General features: G+C 40.7%; 1 protein-coding gene across 7 annotated transcripts; it reads left to right on the forward strand.

Moving 5' to 3' along the window:
• The first annotated feature begins 219 nt into the window (after nucleotides 1-219).
• On the forward strand, nucleotides 220-18,705 carry SPIN3 (spindlin family member 3). Of its 7 annotated transcripts, XR_004028748.1 has the most exons (8): nucleotides 314-590; nucleotides 879-1,105; nucleotides 11,296-11,508; nucleotides 14,845-14,956; nucleotides 16,365-16,489; nucleotides 17,126-17,206; nucleotides 17,365-17,495; nucleotides 18,578-18,698. XR_004028748.1 is itself a non-coding variant. In XM_003276284.4 (2 exons), the coding sequence occupies exon 2, from the start codon at nucleotides 881-883 to the stop codon at nucleotides 1,655-1,657; it is 777 nt and encodes a 258-aa protein (XP_003276332.1). In that variant the 5' UTR covers nucleotides 220-616; nucleotides 879-880; the 3' UTR covers nucleotides 1,658-4,992. The 7 variants fall into 7 exon arrangements, 3 of the variants coding, with proteins under 3 accessions (XP_003276332.1, XP_003276334.1, XP_003276333.1); XR_004028749.1 differs by lacking the exon at nucleotides 17,365-17,495 and having other exon boundaries at nucleotides 18,578-18,705; XR_004028747.1 differs by having other exon boundaries at nucleotides 17,126-17,495.
• The last annotated feature ends 3,456 nt before the right edge of the window (nucleotides 18,706-22,161 follow it).

The following is a 22,161-nucleotide window of genomic DNA, read 5'->3' on the forward strand; positions in this document are numbered from 1 at the left end:
AAGGAAAAGGCTAATTCCTGAAAGGTGGAAAGCAGAAGAGGCAGGGGCGCACAGAGTTGAGGTTAGGTGGGGGGAGGGGCGCGTGCTAAACCAGAACAGGTAACCTATGCAGTGAGAGAGAGGTGGTTGTGGGCTCCACAGTTTCTGATTTGGGGGAAGCTGCGAGCCCGAGAGCCTAGGAGCACCTTCCACGCCCAGGGCTATGGTACAGGCTGGTGGGGGAGGGGCGCCACGCGGTGTTTGGCAGGAAGGGGAGGCCTCTCTACTGACCGGAAGCTGCGCTAGAAAAAGAGGGAGGAGACTGCGGCGCAGCAGCGACTAGTGGGAGTCTTATGTGGGAGGGGGGCTGCGGCCACCGCCACCGCCACCAGGAAGGCGGAGGACGCAGGAGTCAAGAGCAAGGGACGCCGCCACGGTCATCTTCGCCTGCCCCGCCGCCCTCTTAGAGACACTCCTTGCCTACGGATCATCATCTCCCAGCTTTTGCAAGCACCGGGCTGCTCGCCCGCTGATTTTCCTTCTCATAGGCTCACTGCGGAGGCAACGGCGAGGTGTCCGATTTGGGCACTTGAGGCCCGCAATCCGGGACGGTGGGGAATCTGCGCCTCCTGGCCGGGTAGTGTTGGAAGCAGGGCGAGGGGAATGGGGAAACGCTATTTCACCGAGCCGCAGATCTTAGCCAGACTGAGCTGGGGAGGAAGGTTACTGCAGGCACTCAGCCAGGGTGCCTTGATTTCCAGCTTTGCTATCTAGCTTTCGGGAAAAACAGGCGTGGGTTTACGGGGTGCGCTGATTAGGAGAAAAAGCTCTCCGTGTTATGCATTGATTTTGTTAATTTCCTTTCTCGGTCCACCTGGCAACTGTGCTCCTCCTCGCAGGCATGAAGACCCCGTTTGGAAAGGCAGCTGCAGGGCAGCGGTCCAGGACAGGCGCTGGCCACGGCAGTGTGTCTGTTACCATGATAAAGAGGAAGGCTGCACACAGGAAGCATAGGAGCCGACCCACCTCCCAGCCTCGGAGGAACATCGTGGGCTGCAGAATTCAGCACGGATGGAAAGATGGAGATGAACCTCTAACACAGTGGAAAGGAACCGTTCTGGATCAGGTACCTGTAAATCCCTCTCTGTATCTTATCAAATATGATGGATTTGACTGTGTTTATGGATTGGAACTTCACAGAGATGAAAGAGTGTCATCACTTGAAGTCCTTCCTAATAGAGTTGCATCATCTAGAATCAGTGATACACACTTGGCAGAAATAATGGTTGGCAAAGCAGTGGAACATATTTTTGAGACAGAGGAAGGTTCCAAAAATGAATGGAGGGGGATGGTCTTAGCTCAGGCACCTGTCATGAACACATGGTTTTACATTACCTATGAGAAAGATCCTGTATTATATATGTACCAGCTGTTAGATGATTATAAAGATGGTGACCTCCGCATCCTTCAAGATTCCAATGATTCTCCTCTGGCAGAGAGGGAGCCAGGAGAAGTCATAGACAGCCTGGTAGGCAAACAGGTGGAATACGCCAAAGACGATGGCTCCAAGAGAACTGGCATGGTCATTCATCAGGTAGAAGCAAAACCCTCTGTGTACTTCATCAAATTTGATGATGATTTCCATATCTATGTCTACGATTTGGTAAAAACATCTTAGAGGTCATCTTGAAATTTGCCAAATATATGAAACTCTAAATCTGTAGACACAGAAAGTCTTGATTGCTTTCTAGTTTGTAAGAACCATCTTCTCCCTTTTTGCACGTTTTGCTTGGCAAAAAATTGGAACTTCTGCCCTCTCATATGTTTTTGGAAGAAACCTTTTGACCATCTGTCCAACCTTTTCACTGGTTCCTGTCTACAATTTAACTGATTAGTGAGAAGGGTAAAGCCTGACATCCATTGGCTCATACTTTTTTTTATCTTGGGTGGTGTTAATAGATTAAAGGTAGCTGAACACCTCTCACCTCACTCTTTTTGGCACTTGGACTCTACATTCATTGAGGTGTGAAGCTTGCTGAGATATCCCATGTGACTGGCTGGGTAAGTGTCTTTGCAATCTCAAATCTCCCCCAAGTGGCTTCAAAAATCTAACTTGGGAAAGAGTGGGAAGCCCATTTTGGTCTCTTGTTCAAGTTGCATTCTCAATTCTAACTGTACTAAAAGTAAGGCTAATAATTTTGCTCTCTTTCTGGTTCTTTCACCTATTGCTCAGCTGTTTTAGAATTAAGAAGGTAATTACTTTGCATTTTAGTACCTAACCATAGGCTGAGAAACCTTGCAAAACTGATAAGAAGACAGGCATTTGGGGACCAAACTCCAAGTGGAGAGATCAAGATTTCTGGTGGAGCTTAAGTGAAAGGTTTTAGTCATCAGTGGCATTAGGGTCTCTCTTGTCTCCAATAGCTCTGGCTGGTATCTGCAGACATGGAGTAGGTTTTAACTGATACAAGCTGTGCAGGCAGACTTTAGCACAAATGGTCTTTGCCGGCCCAGAGGAGCATTAAGCCAGTCTCTAGCTAGAGTCCTCAGTCACAAGGCAAAGGCTGGGTTTGGCAAGGGTTGACAGATCTGTCCAGAACCTCAAAATAAAAGAGGAGAAACCTAGAATCAAGCTAAGATACAGATTTCTTTGCTGTGCTAAGAGAGACTCAGAAGTTTTAGATTTGATTCTTAGGAGACTGAATTCAGAGCCCCAGCATATGAGGTGGGCACGGCACTTGTGAGAACCAAGAATGGCTGAAAGCAGGGACTGCTTCCTTGCAGGGACTGGTGGGCTCATCTGTTATGGTATCCTAGCAGGACTTGGAACACAGTCAGTGGTAGGTAATCTGTAGGCTTAATGATGTTTTAAGTGCTGGCATTGGTAGATAAAAATCTAATAGATTTTTGTTAGCGTTTTGATTTTTAACTCTATCCTGTTTCTTGGCTGACCCTGAGAAACTCATATGCAGATAAGGGTGAGTTCTACTGTGGCAGAAAAGTAAACAATGGAAGGGCCTTTGAGCTTTCCATTATTAAAGAGGCATTGGTGGAGGTTAACCAAAGCCTAGGAAAGAAAAGTTGAAATACAAGCATGGTTTTTGAGAGAAGCACCTGGCCAAAACTAATGCATTCTCATTGAGGTTCTCACAGAAGCTCCATTAGCAGTAACAGCCTAATGAGGCCATGGAGTTCTGCACATTTGGGGCTGGGACTCAAGGCAGTACAATCATATTGGGACTGTACTGCAAGATATCTTCCAAATTAGTTTAAGTTCACAGGTCATGGAGTCCAGACTACCGGCACAGATTGGCATCCTGCTGAGGATGAAACAAAGAAGATATTCTCTTTTCTCCTATGTTTTATCTGTCTACTTTTGCTTTTTGATGCCACTAAGTCTCTACTATGATGTTTGACTGACAACAGCAATGTGGGTCTGTATTGCCCTATGTTCTAAGTCCTGGGGTCATATATTTGCTTAAAACAACTGTTCTAGTGACTGGGGACTAGTGTGCTTTCTAATTTTTTTGATGTGAGGTTGATATTGTGATAATCTTATGTCTTATTGACCCTTTGGACTCTTTAATATGTATGACATGCAGTTGTGGGGTTAGATTAATTCAACTCCTGAGGTCCTGAAGGAACTACACCCAGTCAAGAGGAAGACAGCCAAGGCTGCAGCTGCTGAAGCAACCCCATATCTGGGCAGACATCTTTGTGAGATCTATATGGCTGAAATGAGAAAAACGAGAAATTGGGAAAGGCAGAATTTTGGACTTTAATTATTTTGGACTTTGAATTAGAAATTTAATTTTGGGCAGTCCTTTTTCCCTTGGAGTTTAATAGTTGATGGGGTGGGGGTGAGGTCATATAGTTCAAACTAAGGCATTTTTGTTATGTTGTTGATATTGTATTATTTGGAGTATTTTAATGCTATCTTTGGGAGTCATTGTATAATTGTTGTCAGCTATGTCAGAAAATATGGCTGGACATAATTGTAAATTAGGGCTATAATTGTGATCAAATTTTCAGCCTAGGGTGTAATGTAGCCTTAGAGTTAATTTAATTACTGTTCTATTTTGACTTATTTCAGAGCCTCTTGGGGGCAAAAACAGAACTGCTCACCAATCTTACATTGATGGGAGCAGAACTTTTCTAAGACACTGTTGGTCTCCCTGGAAGGGGACAGCCACAGCCCTGTTTGTTGACCAGAGTCTTGAGCATTAACCATTGTGGCTTAAGAGAATGAAAATGTACAAGGGTATGATGGGATCTATCCTCTTCCTCTCTCCATGCTCCTGACTCAAGAAAAGGAAAAGACTTGCATCTCTCAAAAATGTTTGCAAGAAAGTTCTACCCATCTTCTCTTACACTCATTCAATCTTACGCTTGGGAGGAGGAATAACTTGATGATGAGATTGAGAAAATGGTTATAATGGATAGGCAGCTTAGGCCGCTCTTGGATCTTGAGTTCGTTCCACACAGCAAGATGTGGGAAAGACTGCAGTCCTTCACTACATGGCTGGGTAAACATCTGCTTTGTAGACCCAACTATCTCTCCTTGGGGTGGGGGAATCTCAGTGTCCTTAGACTTATGATAGAAGTTCGTTTCAGCCTCAGGTCCAAGCCATGTTCTCCAGTCCAGCTCTATCAGCTATAAAGCTGGTATCTATTTTTATTCTTTTTTACAGTTTTAATATATAAATTGTTTTTTAGAAAAATAACACATGCCTATGGTAAAAGTCAAACAGTACAAAAGGGTATACTATTAAAAAGTAAGTCTCTCTTCCTCCTTCTCACCCCTGGCCTCAGTTCCCTGGTCCCATTTTCAAAAAGTAATGACTGTTACCAGTTACTTATGTATCATTCCAGAGATATTCCATGTATTTACAAGCATATTGTGTGTGTATCAAGTTTTTTTTTTTTTACACAAGTGGTGGCATACTATACATGCTGTTCTGAATTTTGCTTTTTTCACTGAACAATATATTAAAGCTGATATCTTAATCCCTATTTGATTCCTGTGTATATTTTTTAATTGGTTCAGAATCTGGAAGGGAAGGAGGTATAATTAATTCAAACCTTCAAACCCTAACCCAGTTTAATGAAAACTTACATGACCCTACAAACCCACAATTTCTGCCAGTCCAATTTTTCTCAATAGTAGAATGTGAAATATATGTGAACATAACATATTCTGTGAGAGGAACTTCTCAAGAGAGGCCAGTATATTTTTACTGAGGGAAGTTAAAAGGAAAACCAATTATATATTGAAGCTGTGGGGAAAGTTAAGGCACTATGTAATTAATAATCCAGAAATGAACAATTATTTTTTGCTGTTTAAACTTGCACTCACATCTACTGCCATATGCAAATTCATATTTATAGCTTTGGTTTGCCTTTTCTAACAGAACTTGCCTGCATGTAAGAGGAAACCCATTTCAAACAGGCTTAAACTGTTACCAAACATTGATCAATATAAATTTAAAAAATATCTAGAGCTCAGATGGGCTTCAGGCATAGTTTGAATTGGGGCTCAGTCTCAGTGTTTATGATTCTTTAGGATTTTCCCTCTGTGTGTCAGTTTCATTCTCAGGCTGTTTTTTCTTATGGTAGCACAATTGGACCAGTAGTTCCAGGCTACAGCAGTCCAATCTAGAGAAAGATAGATAACCTGTGTCCTATGATGTATTCTCAGCTGGCTTGGGTCAGATACTTTGACCAATCACTAAAATCTCAGGGATGAAATACACTGACTGGCTTAGCAAGGTCATGTGTTCCATCCCTAACCTCTAGGGCAGTGGTCCCCAATTGTTTTGGCACCAGGATTTGGTTTCATGGAAAACAATTTTTCCACGGACAGGGTGGGTGGGGGGAGGGGGGTGGTTTGGGGATGATTCAAATGCCTTACCTTTATTGTGCAATTTATTTCTATTATTATGTTCTAATATATAATGAAATAATTATATAACTCACCATAATGTAGAATCAGTAGGAGCCCTGAGCTTGTTTTCCTGCAACTAGACCGTCCCCCATCTGGGGGTGATGGGAGACAGCGACACATCATCAGGCATTAGATTCTCATAAGGAACATGCAACCTAGATCCCTTGCATGTGCAGTTCACAATAGGGTTCATGCTCCTATGAGCATCTAATGCCATTGCTGATCTCACAGGAGGCAGAGCTCAGGTGGTAATGCAAGTGATGGGGAGCAGCTGTAAACACAGATGAAGCTTCGCTTGCTTAACCACCTGCCACTCACCTCCTGCTGTGCGGCCTGGTTCCTAGCAGGCCATGGACCAGTATTTGTCAGTGGCCCAGGGGTTGGGGACCCCTGCCCTATGGTATATCTCTCTGGAACCAGATGGATTTCCAGTAGAATCAAGGGCTTTGGGGAAATGAATAATTAATGCTATTCACCAATCACAAATATCTAGTATAGCTTCTTCATTTGAATACCTAGCATCCATGGACACATTTCTTCCTACACATCCTCTTTCAAAAAATGCCCACACATAGGTGTGATAAATTCATGTCCCCAAAGGAGAAAAACCTGAAGTCTTACCTAGTTAGTGCATTTAGCATTAAGTTCAAGATCCCTAGTTTATATGCAGCCATCTTTAGATCCATCTTCCTAGCAGTCTGGTCACCTATACTTAAATTATAAACTACTCTTCTTCTCATCATACCCAATATACACTAGTGGGGAGATAACCAGAGAAATATAATCAAAACTACCATTTGAAAAAGGGAGGAAATAGGAAACAATACATAGTAGTTTCTGATCCGAAGCATATATCATAACCTGTTAGACAAGGACTACCTATCCTGGCAGTTGAGTGACTCCTTTGGTCAAATACCTCTTTGTGTTCTCTGAGACGTTCTCTCTTGGAGGCATATCTTGGGTGGATGCCCGTTTAGGGGGTTGAACTGGGCATTCTACGCCACTTCTTGCACCTGGGGGTTGAACAATCGGAGGTTTTTTAATTATTGACTATAATTAGAGATTATTTAGTACAGTAGCTCTCAAACTTTAGTACACACCAGAATCACCTTGAGAACTTGTTAAAATACAGATTTCTGGGGCCCTCTTACAGAGATTCTGATTTAACAGGTCTAGGGTGGGGTCCACAGGCTTATATTTATAACAAGTTCCCACATGAGACTGATGCTGCTGGGACCCCACATTGAAAATCACTGATTTATAGGTGGCAATTGAGTGAGGTCAGAGTTATTATTTCCTATACTTACCTGATAAGATTTACCTGGGGTGATTGTTAACTATAAATTGCTGAGCCCCATCTTAGATGTAATGAATCAAAATCTCTTAGGAAGGGACCTGGGGCAGCTGTACAAGATACCTCAGGTGATTCTTTATCATCAGTAATGATTAGGAAACACTGATCTAGGAAATTAGATTTTTCTTGCCCCTAATCTTATTTCCTAGTAAGTCTTCCATCTGCTTGCCCTTGTTCTCACTAAGCGTAATTTGGGGCAAAAAAAACTTGGCTTTTCAAATCATACAAACTTCCAAATTACCCACGTCTCTTTCCACTGGGATTTCATGAAACCAGGGAGTAAACAAGCAAAGTTTTATTTTCTTCTTTCACTGTTTTCAAGTAGGCCCATTTCAACAATGGAGATGTTATGCTTGATCTTGGCCTAAGAAGCACAGATCTGAGGGCCACATGCTCCCCAGGAAAGGATGGAATAAGTGAAAAAATAAAGTCAGCTGATTGGACATTAATTCCAACTTTTACTGGCTCTGTACTAGCAAGTTACTTAATCTTTGTGAATCTATTCCCCTTCTTGATAGAGTAACACTCTTTACTCAGTTCTGTTTAGAGGTATATGAGAAACTATATCCTTAGCATGTAACATAGTGCAGCACAGATGCTTAATAAAGATGAATTCCCTTTAGTTCTCAAGAGGGTAAACCGCATGTCCTTTTGGTTAACCTTTACATTTAGCAATGCTCCAATGACATTTAACTAGTGAATATAGGTCTAGAAATTCTATTACTGAAATGTGAAAGAAATTATTTAAATAATTCTTTAGATGTACATAGCTCTTTTAATCTCTGCCAAGAACTGAGTTTGTTTTCCCAGAGAGCTCGTTAATCTTTATAACATTACTGGACAGTTAAGAGAGCAGGGTTATTATCCTGAATGCAATCATTCATTCATTCATTCAGCTACTTTTTGATGGATTTGCCCAATAGTGATGAATGAGATAGATACTGTCCATTCTGTCAGGGAGCTTACATTTTCATAGAGGGGAGAAAAGCAACAAAGATGTAGACAAATAACCTAAATAATGTGTATAATTTCAGAGAGTGATAAGTTGCATGAAGAACAAAAAAGCAGAACAATGGATAGAAATGAACTGAAATAAGGGAACTACTTCAGCAAAAGGTTTTCAGAGGAAGGCCTGAGTGGATATTAGCAAATAACTAAAGAAGCCAGCCCATGCAATGATTTGAGGAAGGAGTGTTCTAGAGAGAAAAAAAACAAGTTGAAAGGCTGGAATACCTGATGTCATTTATCCACAGCTATTAATTCAGTAATGTGTTTAACATTGAAACCTAGGGCCTGTGATTCTTCTCTACTGTTCTGCACAGCTAACACTATACCTCTGTTGTTTTTTGGTATGTTTTTGGAGTTTTTAAATATGTTTTTTATTTGTTTGTTTGTTTGTTTTTGAGTCAGAGTTTCGCTCTTGTTGCCCAGGCTGGAATGCGATGGCCCAATCTCGGCTCACTGCAACCTCCACCTCCCGGGTTCAAGCAATTCTCCTGCCTCAGCCTCCCAAGTAGCTGGGATTAAAGGCATGCAACATCATGCCTGGTTAATTTTGTATTTTTAGTAGAGACATGGTTTCACCGTGTTGGTCAGGCTGGTCTTGAACTCCTGACCTCAGGTGATCCGCCTGCCTCGGCCTCCCAAAGTGCTGAGATTACAGGCATGTCCCACCATGCCCAGCCTTAAATACGTTTTTCTATTGTTATCCTAGAAAGCAAGTAAAGTGGCTAAGAGGTCACTGATTAAATGGAAATGGGGCAGATTTCTTCCTCTACCCCAAATCTATGAAACAGGTGCATAACATAAAGTTGAAGCTCACATATAATGTAATGAATGTGTATACCTATTTTTCTGCTTACATTTTCAAGCACATACTACAAGACATTTGTATTATTAGTTTAAATCATTTGCCTTTGGAGGATGTCGGGATGTAAGTAAACATTTGTTGGACACCTAGTATGTGCTGGGCACATCTTAATCTTCACAGGATACTGGAAGCTGAGTGTTACTACCTCCATTTTTCAGATAAGGAGATTAAGCTTAAAGAGAAAAAGGAAACCAAGGTCACACAGCTAGTAAGAGTGCTGGACTGAAACTAGCTCTCTTGATGCCAAGTAATACTCTAATTATTATTTTTTCCTAATATTTGCATAAAGAAATGGGAAAGAAACAGTAGCACCAAGGGAGAAGTCCAAGTGATTCACAGCTGTGATTTTCTCCATGACTCATTCATATGCTTCCCTCTCTATCACCCTCTTTCTACACACACTTTGTTCCTACTGTTAAATCTACTTTATTCATTCATTTGTTCAACAAATTTATTCAGTGCCTACTTTGTTCCAGGCACTTTAACTAGGCATTTGGGATATTTCATGAACAAAGCATTCAGTGATGCCTGTTCTCATGGAGCTTACATTCAAGCAAGGGGAGGCTAACAATTTAAAAAAAATAATAATAATAAGTAAATGATGTGGGATGTCAAAAAGTGATAACTGTTATAAAAAAGAAAATTAGAACAAGGTAAGAGGGAAGGGAAGTGGTAGGTCACCACGGTAAATAGGGAGATTGGGGTGGACTTCATGGAGAAGGTCAAATATTGAGCAAATACATGAAGGGAGTTAGCCAAGCATATATCTAGAGAAAGAGCATTCTAGGCAAAAGGAACTACTAGAGGAAAGAGTCTAAGAGATAAGTGTGTTTTTGGCATGTTCAAAGACTAACAGGGAGGCTTATTTAGCTAGAGCTACATAGATGAAGGAGAAAGACATAGGAGAAGTCAGAGAGGAAATAAGGGTCTAAATAATATAAGGCATTGTAAAGACTTGGCATTTACTCTGCATGAAATGGGGAGCCTGTCACAAGTTGGGTTTTCCTAGGAAACAGACCCAGAAACAAAGTTAATCTTGTAGAAAATTTATTAAGCAGTGTCCTTGGGGTCAATACCTGGGGAAGAAATGGGAAAGCAGCAGGAGCACAAAGAAAATGAAGCTCTGAAAAAGACTCAGTTACAGTGTCAACCATACCCACAGGAAGCTGTGGAACTAGAATGGCCCTTCAGAGTTGGGGTAATATTTACAGGCCTTTCAACCCCTACACTAATCAGTCTTTGGATATGGGCTGCCCCAGGAAGGGGCGTAGCCTTGGACAAAGGTGCTTTCAGCAGCTGAGGCAATCTGTAATGGGGGTGAGAGCTGAAGCATGTCCCATGTCCACAAACCCACTGTGGATTTTCAGCAGAGAATTGTCCTCACTCATGTTTCTAAAAAAATGTCTCTGCTGTTTTAAGGACGGGCTATAAAGGAGAAAGTGAGGAAGCAGGGAAACTAGTTAGAGTATTGCAGTATCCCGTGTGTGAAATTATGATATCTGAGAGGTAACAATGGAGGTGGTGAGAGGTATTTAAATTTGGGGTATATTTTGAAGGAAGAGTAAGTAGAATTTTCTCACAAATTAGAAGTGAAATGTAAGGAAAGAGAGGAGTCATGGATGGCTCCAAAAAACAACTGGGAAGATGGAGTTGCCACTGATAGAGATGAAGAAGGCTATGGTTTGGATGGGTGCTAGGAAGAGGAGAGGCTAGAAAATCAGTTTTGGACAAGTTGAGTTTGAAGGTGTTTTTAGGACATCTAATTGGGGCTGTTGAGCAGTTATTGGATATATGAGTGTGCAGTTCATGGGAGAGGTCTGACTAAGCTGGATACATAAGTTGGAAATTTCTCCATGTAAATGATACTTAAAACCATGGGACTATATGAGATCACCCCAGGGAATGGGTGTACATAGAGAACAACAGATGGCCATGGACAGAGCCCTGGGTCTTAAAGAGATCAGAGAGAAGAGAAGACACAAACAAGAGACTGAGAAGTCACCACCAGTGAGGTAGGAGGTAAACAAAGAGTGTGATGTCTTGGAAGTCCTTTTTGGCCTCCCTCCTTCCCGTAAATCTCTTTGTGACAATTTTTTTTTCACTTAATCTCAAATGTCAGCTCCTCCACTGTACTTTTTTGCTTTTCAGCTCCTTTGAATAAACGTGCCCACCACCAAGAACCCATACATGACTTTCTTTTCATTGTATCAAAGTAATGTGTCCACCGGTGTGAGCACCAGCAACTCACTTCTTCCTCAGACATCTCTAAAGCTGGAAAGATTTTGAGGGACAATATGGTTTCCTTCACCCCACCCCAATGTTATGAATGAGACCAGCAGACCAACAGCAAACACCTAGAAGGTAAGAGGTTATTTTTTAAATATCCTCTTCCAACCCTATAACACAGCAGAAAGCAAATGGAATGGATGGAGCAAGTGTCACAAAACAGTGTCTTCGTGAACAGGAGAGAGGGGACATGGGCTCTGAAAGCCTAACTCAAAGCTCAGTTGACTAATTAAAGAAGGAAATTAGAGGGCCTTGCTGGTGTGTGCCTGTAGTTCCAGCTCCTGGGATGGCTGAAGTGAGAGGATCCCTGAGTGCAGGAGTTCAAGTCCCATCTGGGCAACATAGTGAGACCTCCATCTCTAAAAAACTAAAATAAAAGAAGGAAGTCAAGGCCAATGAAAGGAGAGCCCTAGTTAACCTACGGCTCTATTATATCAGTCCTCTGTATTACACATACATAGCCAAGCACTACCCAGATGCTATCATTCAGTGATCTGCCTCTTCTTACCAGCATTTAGTTATGGAACACAAAATATTTCTAGTGCAGATGGCCTTAGCGGGGTCCCCAGTAGTCAAGCCCCACCCTGGCATAGTACTGACCTTGCAGAGCCTTTGCTTATCCCACTACTCAGGTCTATTGAAACTGTTGATTCCCATGGATATCTGTTGATTTATTATTTGCTGAATATTTGTTGATAACTATGGATATTCGTTGGCTTTAGGGCCTCCCTTGCTTAAACACTGAAGTAGACAAATCACTGCGCACATACTATCAGATTCACCCACACAGTAATTCAAATGGTACTTGGCCCACTTCTTTCTAAAACCTCAGACACTTGGAATGCTATCAGTTCCCCTGTGTGAGATTGTGACTGTTTCTTAAGAGATTCCATTCTGCATGGGAAGAGAGAAAAGAATTGAAGAGTAGTGGGATGGCTGGGGGAAGAGTAGAGAATCCCAAAGTTTTCTAATCCTCACCTCTTATTCCTTGTCTCTCACTCTCCTTTTTCCCCTCATTCACTAAAATGTGAGTACCCTGCACACATGAGTACCACTAGCTGCCGGGCACGAAAAGAACAGATGTCTCAAGAGTGACTGTTGAAACTATCACCCTGCACAAGGAAAGGCAGGTTTTGGAATAAATATTAACATATCAGTATTGTCTGAAATTGATGATGCCTTTTAAAGTGGATAGTTTCACAGAATGGAAATGCAGTTTGTAATTTTGCATGACAAATGGGGCCACTAAACTGCATGACAGCATTACATAATTTGCCTGGAATGAAGACCACCTTTTCAGCCCAGCATTCAAGGCCCTTCATGATCTGGCTCCTTTCTACCTTTGTAGCTTAACTATTTACTACTGCACTATTTACTACTACTCCCTGGTCCTTATGTTTCAGGCCGTTTCCTTCAACAGTCCAAGTTGTTTCAAGTCTCTTGGTTTTTGCACTTGTTTCTCCTACCTGGAATGTGCTTCCTCTCACTGCATTACATGGGTGGAAACAGGACTTACTTAAACATTTCATATCTGAAGTCTTTAATTAACTCCACAGCTTGGTCAGTTGATCGCTCTTTTGTACTCTTATATCCTTTATCCCTTTGTTATAGTATTTACTGCTAACTCCTGTTCCCTCAGAAGGACAGCTTCTCTGTGATCTCTTCAGAGGCAACAGCTGTGTGGTTGAATTCCTCTCCGTATTCTAGACATTGCCCAGCACAGACAAGGTTCTTTCTGGGGCATCAGAAAGTATTTTTTGACTAGCTGACTGGCTGAGAGAAGCAATGCTGGCCCTGGGTATTTTCTTCTCAAGACAAGTAGAAGGGATTTGCCATGAGAGTCCACAGAAGCACTGGAGAAGAAGAGAACTGAGGTGACAGTAACAATCTTACAGCCATTCTTTCAGATGATAACTTCCAGTGCCTCTGTAAGGTCAGATGTTTGCCTCCCTTTTCTCACAAGAAGAAACTGAGAAGGGAAGTGGCAGGTCTCCCAGGTCCCACAGCCAATCAGCAGTGGGGCTGGAACTCCAACCTTGGGCTCGTAACACCAGACCCTAAACTTCCTGCTCCAGCTCCCCTGAATCTGGGCAGGAGTTATAGTTCAAGCCTGACCTGGATGCATTCAGGATAAGAGGTTTCTCCATATGTTGCTTCTGGCCCTGAGAAGGCCATCATGATCCTGGGTGGTCTGTGATGCTGTCCAGGGTAAGCCCATTTACCCTGAGAGGATATAGTACCTCTCCAAGTAACCATGGAGTCAAGTGTCTATCTCTGGCCAGCCTCAGGACAACAAAGATGTTTTCTCACCCATCACTGAGCTGTACATTGTGAACAAACTCGGGAAGCAGCAGATACTGGAGAACCTTCTTGCTCCACTTCTACCATCTATTGCCTGTGAGACATGAGGAAGTCAGTCAACTTCTCTTCCTTTTGGACCCATTAATTCCTGAAACAAAATGAAAGGCACAGGGAATTGAGGGTGGGGTATGGTACCAATAAGCCATGCACCTCACAGGCTTTTGGTGATGCTCTAGTCATATAATGAGCAAAGATAACGCTTGTGAAGTGTAATGGGATATTTAAGTGTAAAAAAGTGTCACCATAAATCAGTGAGTGAATATTACTCTTGCAGGAAAATGCAGATAGGAAATAAGTATAAAATCCAGAAACCAGTTTAATGTCTGCAGTGCTCATCTATGCCATGATAAGAATTATAAGGGAGTTTAGAGCTGTAGTTTTTGGGATTTGAAGTTGAGGAACTTTTTATCCATTGGTAGTTTAAAGTTTACATTAACAATGTCATAAACCTGGACCTTTAGCTGGCCACCTTTGAAAGTATATAGAGAAGATATGCATGAGAATAAAGGTACCCACCAGGGGGAAAACCAAATCACAAAATGAAATAAACAAAAACTTTATCATGATTATAACGTTTGAATCTACGGAATTTTTTTTTTTTTGAGATGGGGTCTCACTCTGTCTCCCATACTGGAGTGCAGTGGTGTGATCTTGGCTCACTGCAACCTCCATCTCCTGGGTTCAAGTGATTCTCCTGTCTCACCTCCCAAGTATCTGTGACTACAGGCCCCAGCCACCACCATGCCTGGATAATTTTTGTATTTTTAGTAGAGACGGGGTTTCACCATGTTGGCCAGGCTGGTCTCAAACTCCTGACCTCAGTTGATCAGCCTGCCTTGGCCTCCCAAAGTGCTGGGATTATAGGCATGAGCCATTGTGCCAGTCTTGAATCTGTGGATTTAGAGAGGCTTTAGGCCTCTTCTTCCCTCTGTTTGTCCCAGTATTATTAGTCAATATATTGCTTTCATTTTCTGGCACTTACCAAAAAAAAAAAAAAAAAAGATTTTAACTAATATGTTTCTTTTTATTTTTTTTTCTTTTTAATGCCAGTAACATTCTGTACCAGGAGAGGAAATGCCAATTTGTTACTGAGATGTACAGAAGATTGTTAACTGGGTATATGGAAATTAAGAATGTAAGCATATACAGACAATGACTGGTGGTAAGGACAGAAAAATAGAATTTAAGAGCTGTGTGGGCCTTGAGATTATCTAGTCTCCCTCCTCATTTGTGTACAGAGTATGAAACAGGTCCAGAGACTGGAAAGGGTTTAAAGTAACGGTAAAGTCCTATAGGAGTCATATCTTAAATCAGTATGTCTGACTCCCAAGCCACACTGCTACTGCTGCTGCCCCTTCTTCTTTTGTCCTTTTTTTTTAAATAAAGGAAGTTTAAAAAGAGAAATACATTTTTGGTTCTTATTTTATTCCAGCCCCATTTTTTTCCTTTGTCACTGAACTGTAGTTGATATGTCCTTCCTACTAGTTTATTTTTTCACTATGTATGTATCCCCAAAATATATATTGTTTTCATGTTTTAAATTTTTACCCATATAGTGTACTATGCCAGTATTTTTGTATCCTGCTTTTTTCGCTCTATTTTTGTGACCTTTTCATATGGATATATAAAATGCCATTTTGAGGCTATACCACAATGTATATATTCCCAAATAATGAATATTTAGGTAATTGTCAGTTTGGGATTTTTTTTTGTTTTTTGTTTTTTGTTTTTTTTAGTTCTTGTTCTAAAATATCCTTACACATTTCTCCTTTTGCACATGAGTTTCTGTTGTGCATATGCCTAGAATTGCTGGATCATAGGGTGGGCACATCTTCGATTTTGCTAGAGAATACCAAACTTCTCTTCAGAATAGTTACGTTGGTGTGTCAGGTGGAACCAGAATCTGCTCTGAGTACGTCACAAGATTTAGTGAGGATCCAAGCAGACCGAGAGTGTGAAAACACATGTGAAGTTGTTGACAGTGCTGTGTCATGAATCGTGAAGGGGCAATTTTAAGTCAGCGTATGGACAACAATGGTCATCAGTAGACACTGGATAAGTGACCAACTTGTCCTATGAATGAGGTCTTAATTTTATCTACCTTAGGACCATGTACAGAGAATCAGCAAAAATGATTACATTTAATTATATCTTCAGGTTTTGTGAGGGCTTTAGATCTGATATAAACATACAGGAAAAAATCATTTTTAATAAAGCTGGAAGAGACATAATAGCATCAGTTTCTAGGCAGAAAATCAGCCCTATACAAATTCTAAAGGCCGGTTACAAACTGGACATGTTTTAACATGGTTTAGAATATTTTAACATGGTTTAGAATGTTTTCACCAAAAACTAGCACTGTGCCTTGTCTCTGAGAAAAACAGATAAATGAGTCAATTATGTGTTTACAGTTTAATTCATATTCAGTTATATTTTGCAGCTTAAAAGGCCACTAACAAGAAAATAGAACATAACAAAATAAATCTCACTTGAAATACTGGTTGTTTTGTTTGCTGGTTGGTTCTTTTAGTGTACTTTCCTTTTTACTGTGTTTTTGTTTCTGGGTTAAGATGGTGGCAAACTGGTGATGCTTCATCCACTTTTACTCTTTCACTGAATAATCCATGATGGACTGGAGAATCTCAATGATTGGTTCACCATACTCTGGCAGAAATTCCTACTGACTGCCATATAGGTAAGGCTTGACTAAGAAACTCTTGGTAACCAATGCAGACTCAGACCTCTTGAAAAAAACCAGCAGGGCCAAGCTGGATAAAAGCCAAAATTACTATGTTTGCCAAATTACACTGTCAGGTTTCGTAGAACAGCTAGGACTCTCATATACCTAAAGATAGTGAAAAGATGTATAGAGATTGCTGAGGTTGGAAATATATGTTGAGTTTAATCTAACACTGTAATCTACAATGACCTTTCAATGAAGATTTAAGGAATTTGGAATCTGTTCTGCAGGCAGAAGGGAAAGTACTGATGATTTTGAGCGGTGGCAATAGGATCAGATGCATGCTTTAGAAGGTTCAGAAGTATAAAAGGTATATGTATATTAGGGCTGGAGTGGCTGGAGGCTGGGAGACAAACTTATTGCAAGACTCCAGATAAAATCATATTTACCTCACTGAGTCCTGTCCTCAGGTAAATATTGTTAATTAAAAGGGTTTCACCATTTACAGGGCTTTCAGATTATTTATCCTTAATATTATTATCCCCACATGTGCTCATGAGCAAGCCTCTCAGGATCTTCTGCTCCAGTCTTGTGATGGTAGCATGTTCCTGCTTCTGGTGGTGCTAAACCCTGGGCAATCATCTCTCCTAGGAACAGCTGTTCTTCATGGGTGACTGCTGTGAAACCAACAGGATGGCCTCTTTTCTATTTAATCCTAAGAGTGGGCATAAGGTAAGCATTTGCAAGATTTTACTGAAAGTTTTGGAGTGGAAGAAGGAAAATGCTACACTGAATATAATTACAACTATTCAGGCACAGACCCATCGCAGAGTCTCTTACCAAGTTGACTCTCCTGTCTGTCTTCCTTTTCTGCCTTCACTTGGCTTTAGACAGCTCACCTTCCAACCACTTGAAGTGTTTATAGCATCTCTACATCTCTCCACAAGGTGGAGTTCAAGGCCAAATTTTTCACCAGCCACAGATACTGGAAGGAGTATTTTTTTCTTCATTCATAGTCAAGGTAAGGCCTGCCTCCTAGGTCTTCATTTCCTGTTCATACATTGAATCTGACAGTGGCAACATATTCCCTTTGGAGGAAATTCTGTCTAGGCCTAAAGCAGTGTGGTCTAGCTTTATGGTTTGATTAAAGACAATCACACAATATCCAATATATTTCCTACATCACATGTAGGCCATCAATAGTCTGATCAAGGTTTGGCTATGTCATGTCCAACACAGCTCCTAGGCATCAAATGATCTTAAACTCTGGAGGTTCACTCTCACTCATGGCACCTGTCTTAGCCTGTTTTCTGTTGCTTATAACAAAATACCTGAAAATTTATAAAAAATGAAATAAAATTTATTTCTTACAGTTCTGGAGGCTGGGAAGTTGAAGTTTGAGGGGCCACATCTGGCGAGGGCCTTCTTGATGGTAGAAACTCTCTACAGTCCTGAGGTAGCACAGGGTATCACATGGCAAAGGGACCAAGTATGCTAACATGGTAGCTTAGGTCTCTCTTTCTCTTCTTATAAAGCCACCAGTTCTACTTCCATGATAATCTGTCAGTGGATTAATCCATTCACCCTCATGTTCCAATCACCTGTTAAAGGCCATACCTCTGAATACTGCCACATTGGAGATAAAGTTTCAACCTAAGTTTTGGAGGGAATATTCAAACCATAGCAGTTCCTTTCTGTGTATTTGTATGCATGCATGTACACATGTGTGTAGAGACACAGAGAGGACTAGAGAGGCAGAAAACGCATATATACACCTGTACATTAAATCCATCTATGTACACATATACGAAGTTGTAAAAATAGAACCATAGTATATATCCTCTATAAATGTTTCCACTTAATAGAACATGAACATGTTTGTAGGTTCTTTTATGCAGAGTTACTTCTTTATATAGTATTCCATTGTGTGAATAAAGCATAATTTATTTAGCAAATTCTTGATATTTATTGGGACAGTTTCCAAAATTTGGTTATTATGAACAATGCCACCAAGAACATTGTCATACACATATATTGTGTACTTATGCATGAATTTCAATAGGGTGACCCATTAATTCAAATATTTATTTCTTATCTTTCTAGGTAAAATATTGGGTAGGTCCTTTGGAGTTCTAGACTCAGTTTGAGATTACAGAAGATATGCTCAACATCCTCCTTTGACCTGGTCCCAGTTTCACCATATTTGATAGATGCTTTATAGTCTCTGGTAAGGAGGTGTACAATTCTCTGATTTTATTACAGTTTTTAGGGAATTTTATTTTGTTCATTTCAACAAGAAAAATTACATAAATAGGTAACAGCTCCACTCAAAGCTGTTTTAAATGAACAAAATATTGGACTTTGTGAACAAATGCGATACTTTTTCTTTCTGTAATTATTGGCTAGCAATCTTATTTTACTAAATCTATACTGACAAATTTAATTTGGTCCATTTATTTGAGTTTAAAGACTATTTCAAACTCTCCCCAGTGAAACAGTCATGGGCCATTGCTATCCTCAAAAGAACTAAATATATAAGTAGCAGCTTTCCTCAAAAAAGATGATAAAGTCTTCTTTTCCCTTTAGGGCATAAATTTCAGTGGCAGGTAAAACTATTTTACCAACAATATGCTCACTTCTTCTATGGTATGTTTTTCTTCCCTACTAAGTTGAAAGTTTCTCTCAGTTACCATAGCCACTCACAAGTTTTTCTCTACCTAACTGAAGTTGCTCTTTTCTGCTGGTCATTAGGACATTAACTTTTAGAATGATTTCTGTTTCACCCTCTTGTTTTGAAGGCAGGCTTTTAATTTCCTCAGAGAAATTGCAATAGAACGAAAATTTGTTCTCTCTTTTACATATGTACACTTTTATAAGAGATGTAATGTTTTTAAATAAAATTTTTAATTCATACAAAACATGTCTCTAACAGTGTGAAGGTTATAAAGATTAATAATAGTAGAAATATCCATGTACAAATCACACAGAATAATTCTAGTCAGATATAGTTTTCGTAAGGACAAAAAAGAAAATAGATCTAAAAAGGTAAATAAGAGAGATCATCGCATAGTCCTTTACAGTGCAACAAAGGTTGTTTAGAAAGGACCCGCTCCATACTTATTCGATTCTCCATTTCCAACTGAATTTCCTTTCCAAACAATGTACAGTATTCTCAATATCTATCAAAATTCCATAAAAGTTATGATTCCCAATTTATACAAACTGTCCATCAAGATGTTTTCTCCCAAACATCGCATTCTGGAACCAAGCCATTAAAGACTTGGACTGTGACACAGTTTTCATTATGAGAACCATACACATCGGTGTAATTACCGTCACCTCCCATTTACTACCCTCTAAAGGGAATCCCTATGGCCTTAGGCTTACACACACATCTAGGAGCTCTAAGGACCAGGAAAAGTTAAAAGTGAACCAACCACTCAATAAGGTGGCTCTTCAGACCCTTCAGTGCCTACCACGAAGGGGAACAATTCCACAGGAAATGGCTTAGGCAGAGTCATCCCAAACCTAAGCTGCCTCTACTGGCTAGAAATCAACTGTGGAGTTCCAACCCACAGTAACCAGCCAGCCATACCCCGGGCTTTCATTCTCATAAAAGACTAAACTACTGTAAACCCAAAATAAAATTCTAAGCCCCCCCTCCAACCATCTGAATGGACATCCTCCTCTGCCAGGGCACTCTAAAATTTAACCTGAAAGACTGGTTCAGGATATGGCAGAAAGTAGGGGGGTCGGACCTACCTCATTATACCCTCCAACATTAACATAAACTCAGACCTTAAATATGATAAGAAACATTCTAATGTATTCTCTCTGAAGCCGTCTACCTGGAGGCTCCATCAGGATGATGAAACTTTGGTGTCTACAACCTCTTACTATAACCCAGACATTGCATTTTATTGATAATACCAGTTGCCAATCAGAAAATTTTTAAATCTACCTATAAATTGAAAGCAACCCCCCTTCCAGTTGTCCCGCCTTTCTGGACCGAATCAATGTGTATCTTAAATATATTTAAATGATGTCTCATGTCTCCCTAAAATGTATAAAATCAAGCTGCACCCCAACCACCTTGGGCACATGTTCTCAGGATATCCTGAGGGCTTTGTCACAGGCCATAGTCACTCATATTTGTCTAAGAATAAATCTTTTCAAATATTTTACAGAGTTTGACTCTTTTCCTCCACTCTATGCCCCTAGTCACCACAAAAGCACAATCCCCAGCTGTTACTGGAAGGTTCCCCCAATTCTCAGATGGAAAGAGGCCAGGAGAGAACAAAATTCGAGCTAATTTGTTAGTTCTCACCCTTCTGCCCCCATGCCGACCTCCGCACTATTGGTTGAAGGCAAATTTTTGTTTGTTTTTTTTTTCCTTGTCAGCCTCCTAGAAACCCTGCCTGCTGCCTAGACAAGGGAATTGCAGTGGAGAAGGAGTAATTCATGCAGAGAGGCTGTGTGGGACACTGGAGTTTTATTATTACTCAAATCTATCTCTCCAAGCCTTCCCTGGGATCAGAGTTTTTAAGGATAATTTGGTGGGGAGAGGCTTGGGAAGTGGGGTGTGCTGATTGGTCAGGCTGGAGATGGAATCATAGGCGGTCAAAGTGAGTTTCTCTTGCTGTCTTCTGTTCTTGCGTAAAATCTCAGAACTGGTTGAACCAGGTTACCAGCCTCAATCTGGTTGAGCCAGATTACCAGACCTGGAGTGCAGTGTCTGCAAAATATGTCAAGCACTGATGTTAGATTTTGCAATAGTGATGTTATTCACAGGAACAATTTGGGGAGATTCAGATACTTGCAGCCGGAGGCTGCATGGCCCCAAACCATGATTTCTAATCTTGTAGCTAGTTTGTTAGTCCTACAAAGACAGACTCGGACTGGTCCCCAGGCAAGAAGGGTTGATTTGTTTTGCTTTCCCCTTTGGGAAAGGGCTATTATTAATTTTGTTTCAAAGTTGAACTATAAACTAAATTCCTTCCCAAGGTTAGTTTGGCCTATGCCCAGGAATCAACAAGGCCAGCTTAAAGGTTAGAAGCAAGATAGAGTCGAGTCAGTTAGGTCTGATCTCTTTTACTGTCATAATTTCCTCAGTTACAATTTTTGCAAAGGCGGTTTCAGCCTTGCTGGAAAAAAGCCTATGATTGTTTTCTTTCTTTCTTTCTTTATTATTATTAGTATTATTATACCTTAAGTTCTAGGGTACATGTGCACAATGTGCAGGTTTGTTACATATGTATACATGTGCCATGTTGGTGTGCTGCACCCATTAACCCGTCATTTACATTAGGTATATCTCCTCATGCTATCCCTCCCCACTCCCCCTGCCTATGATTGTTTTCAAGGTACCTGACTTACGCGGCATTTTTAAACTGACCTGGGCCTGCTTTTCTCCTTCCTCTCTTGTCCTAATATTTGTATAGGGCCAGACTGTGATAACGTACATTTGCTTTTGTCTTTATCCATTGTCCTTTCTGCTTTTGTGATTAGGATGTAATGAAGTAGTTAGAAGCATTCCTTCACATTTCTCCAATTGGCTATGCTGACTTTTTATATAAAACTGATATTTGCTCTGCCAGTGCATCTGAAAAATCCACCCATAGATTTATTTATTTTTTAATATTATTATACTTTAAGTTTTAGGGTACATGTGCACAACGTGCAGGTTT

Source organism: Nomascus leucogenys, chromosome X (assembly GCF_006542625.1).
Source record: "Nomascus leucogenys isolate Asia chromosome X, Asia_NLE_v1, whole genome shotgun sequence".
Classification (NCBI taxonomy): Eukaryota; Metazoa; Chordata; class Mammalia; order Primates; family Hylobatidae; genus Nomascus; species Nomascus leucogenys.

What these genes read in the sequence shown, in the direction of transcription:
- SPIN3 (XM_003276284.4), top strand. Translation starts at nt 881, where the DNA reads ATGAAGACCCCGTTTGGAAAGGCAGCTGCAGGGCAGCGGTCCAGGACA.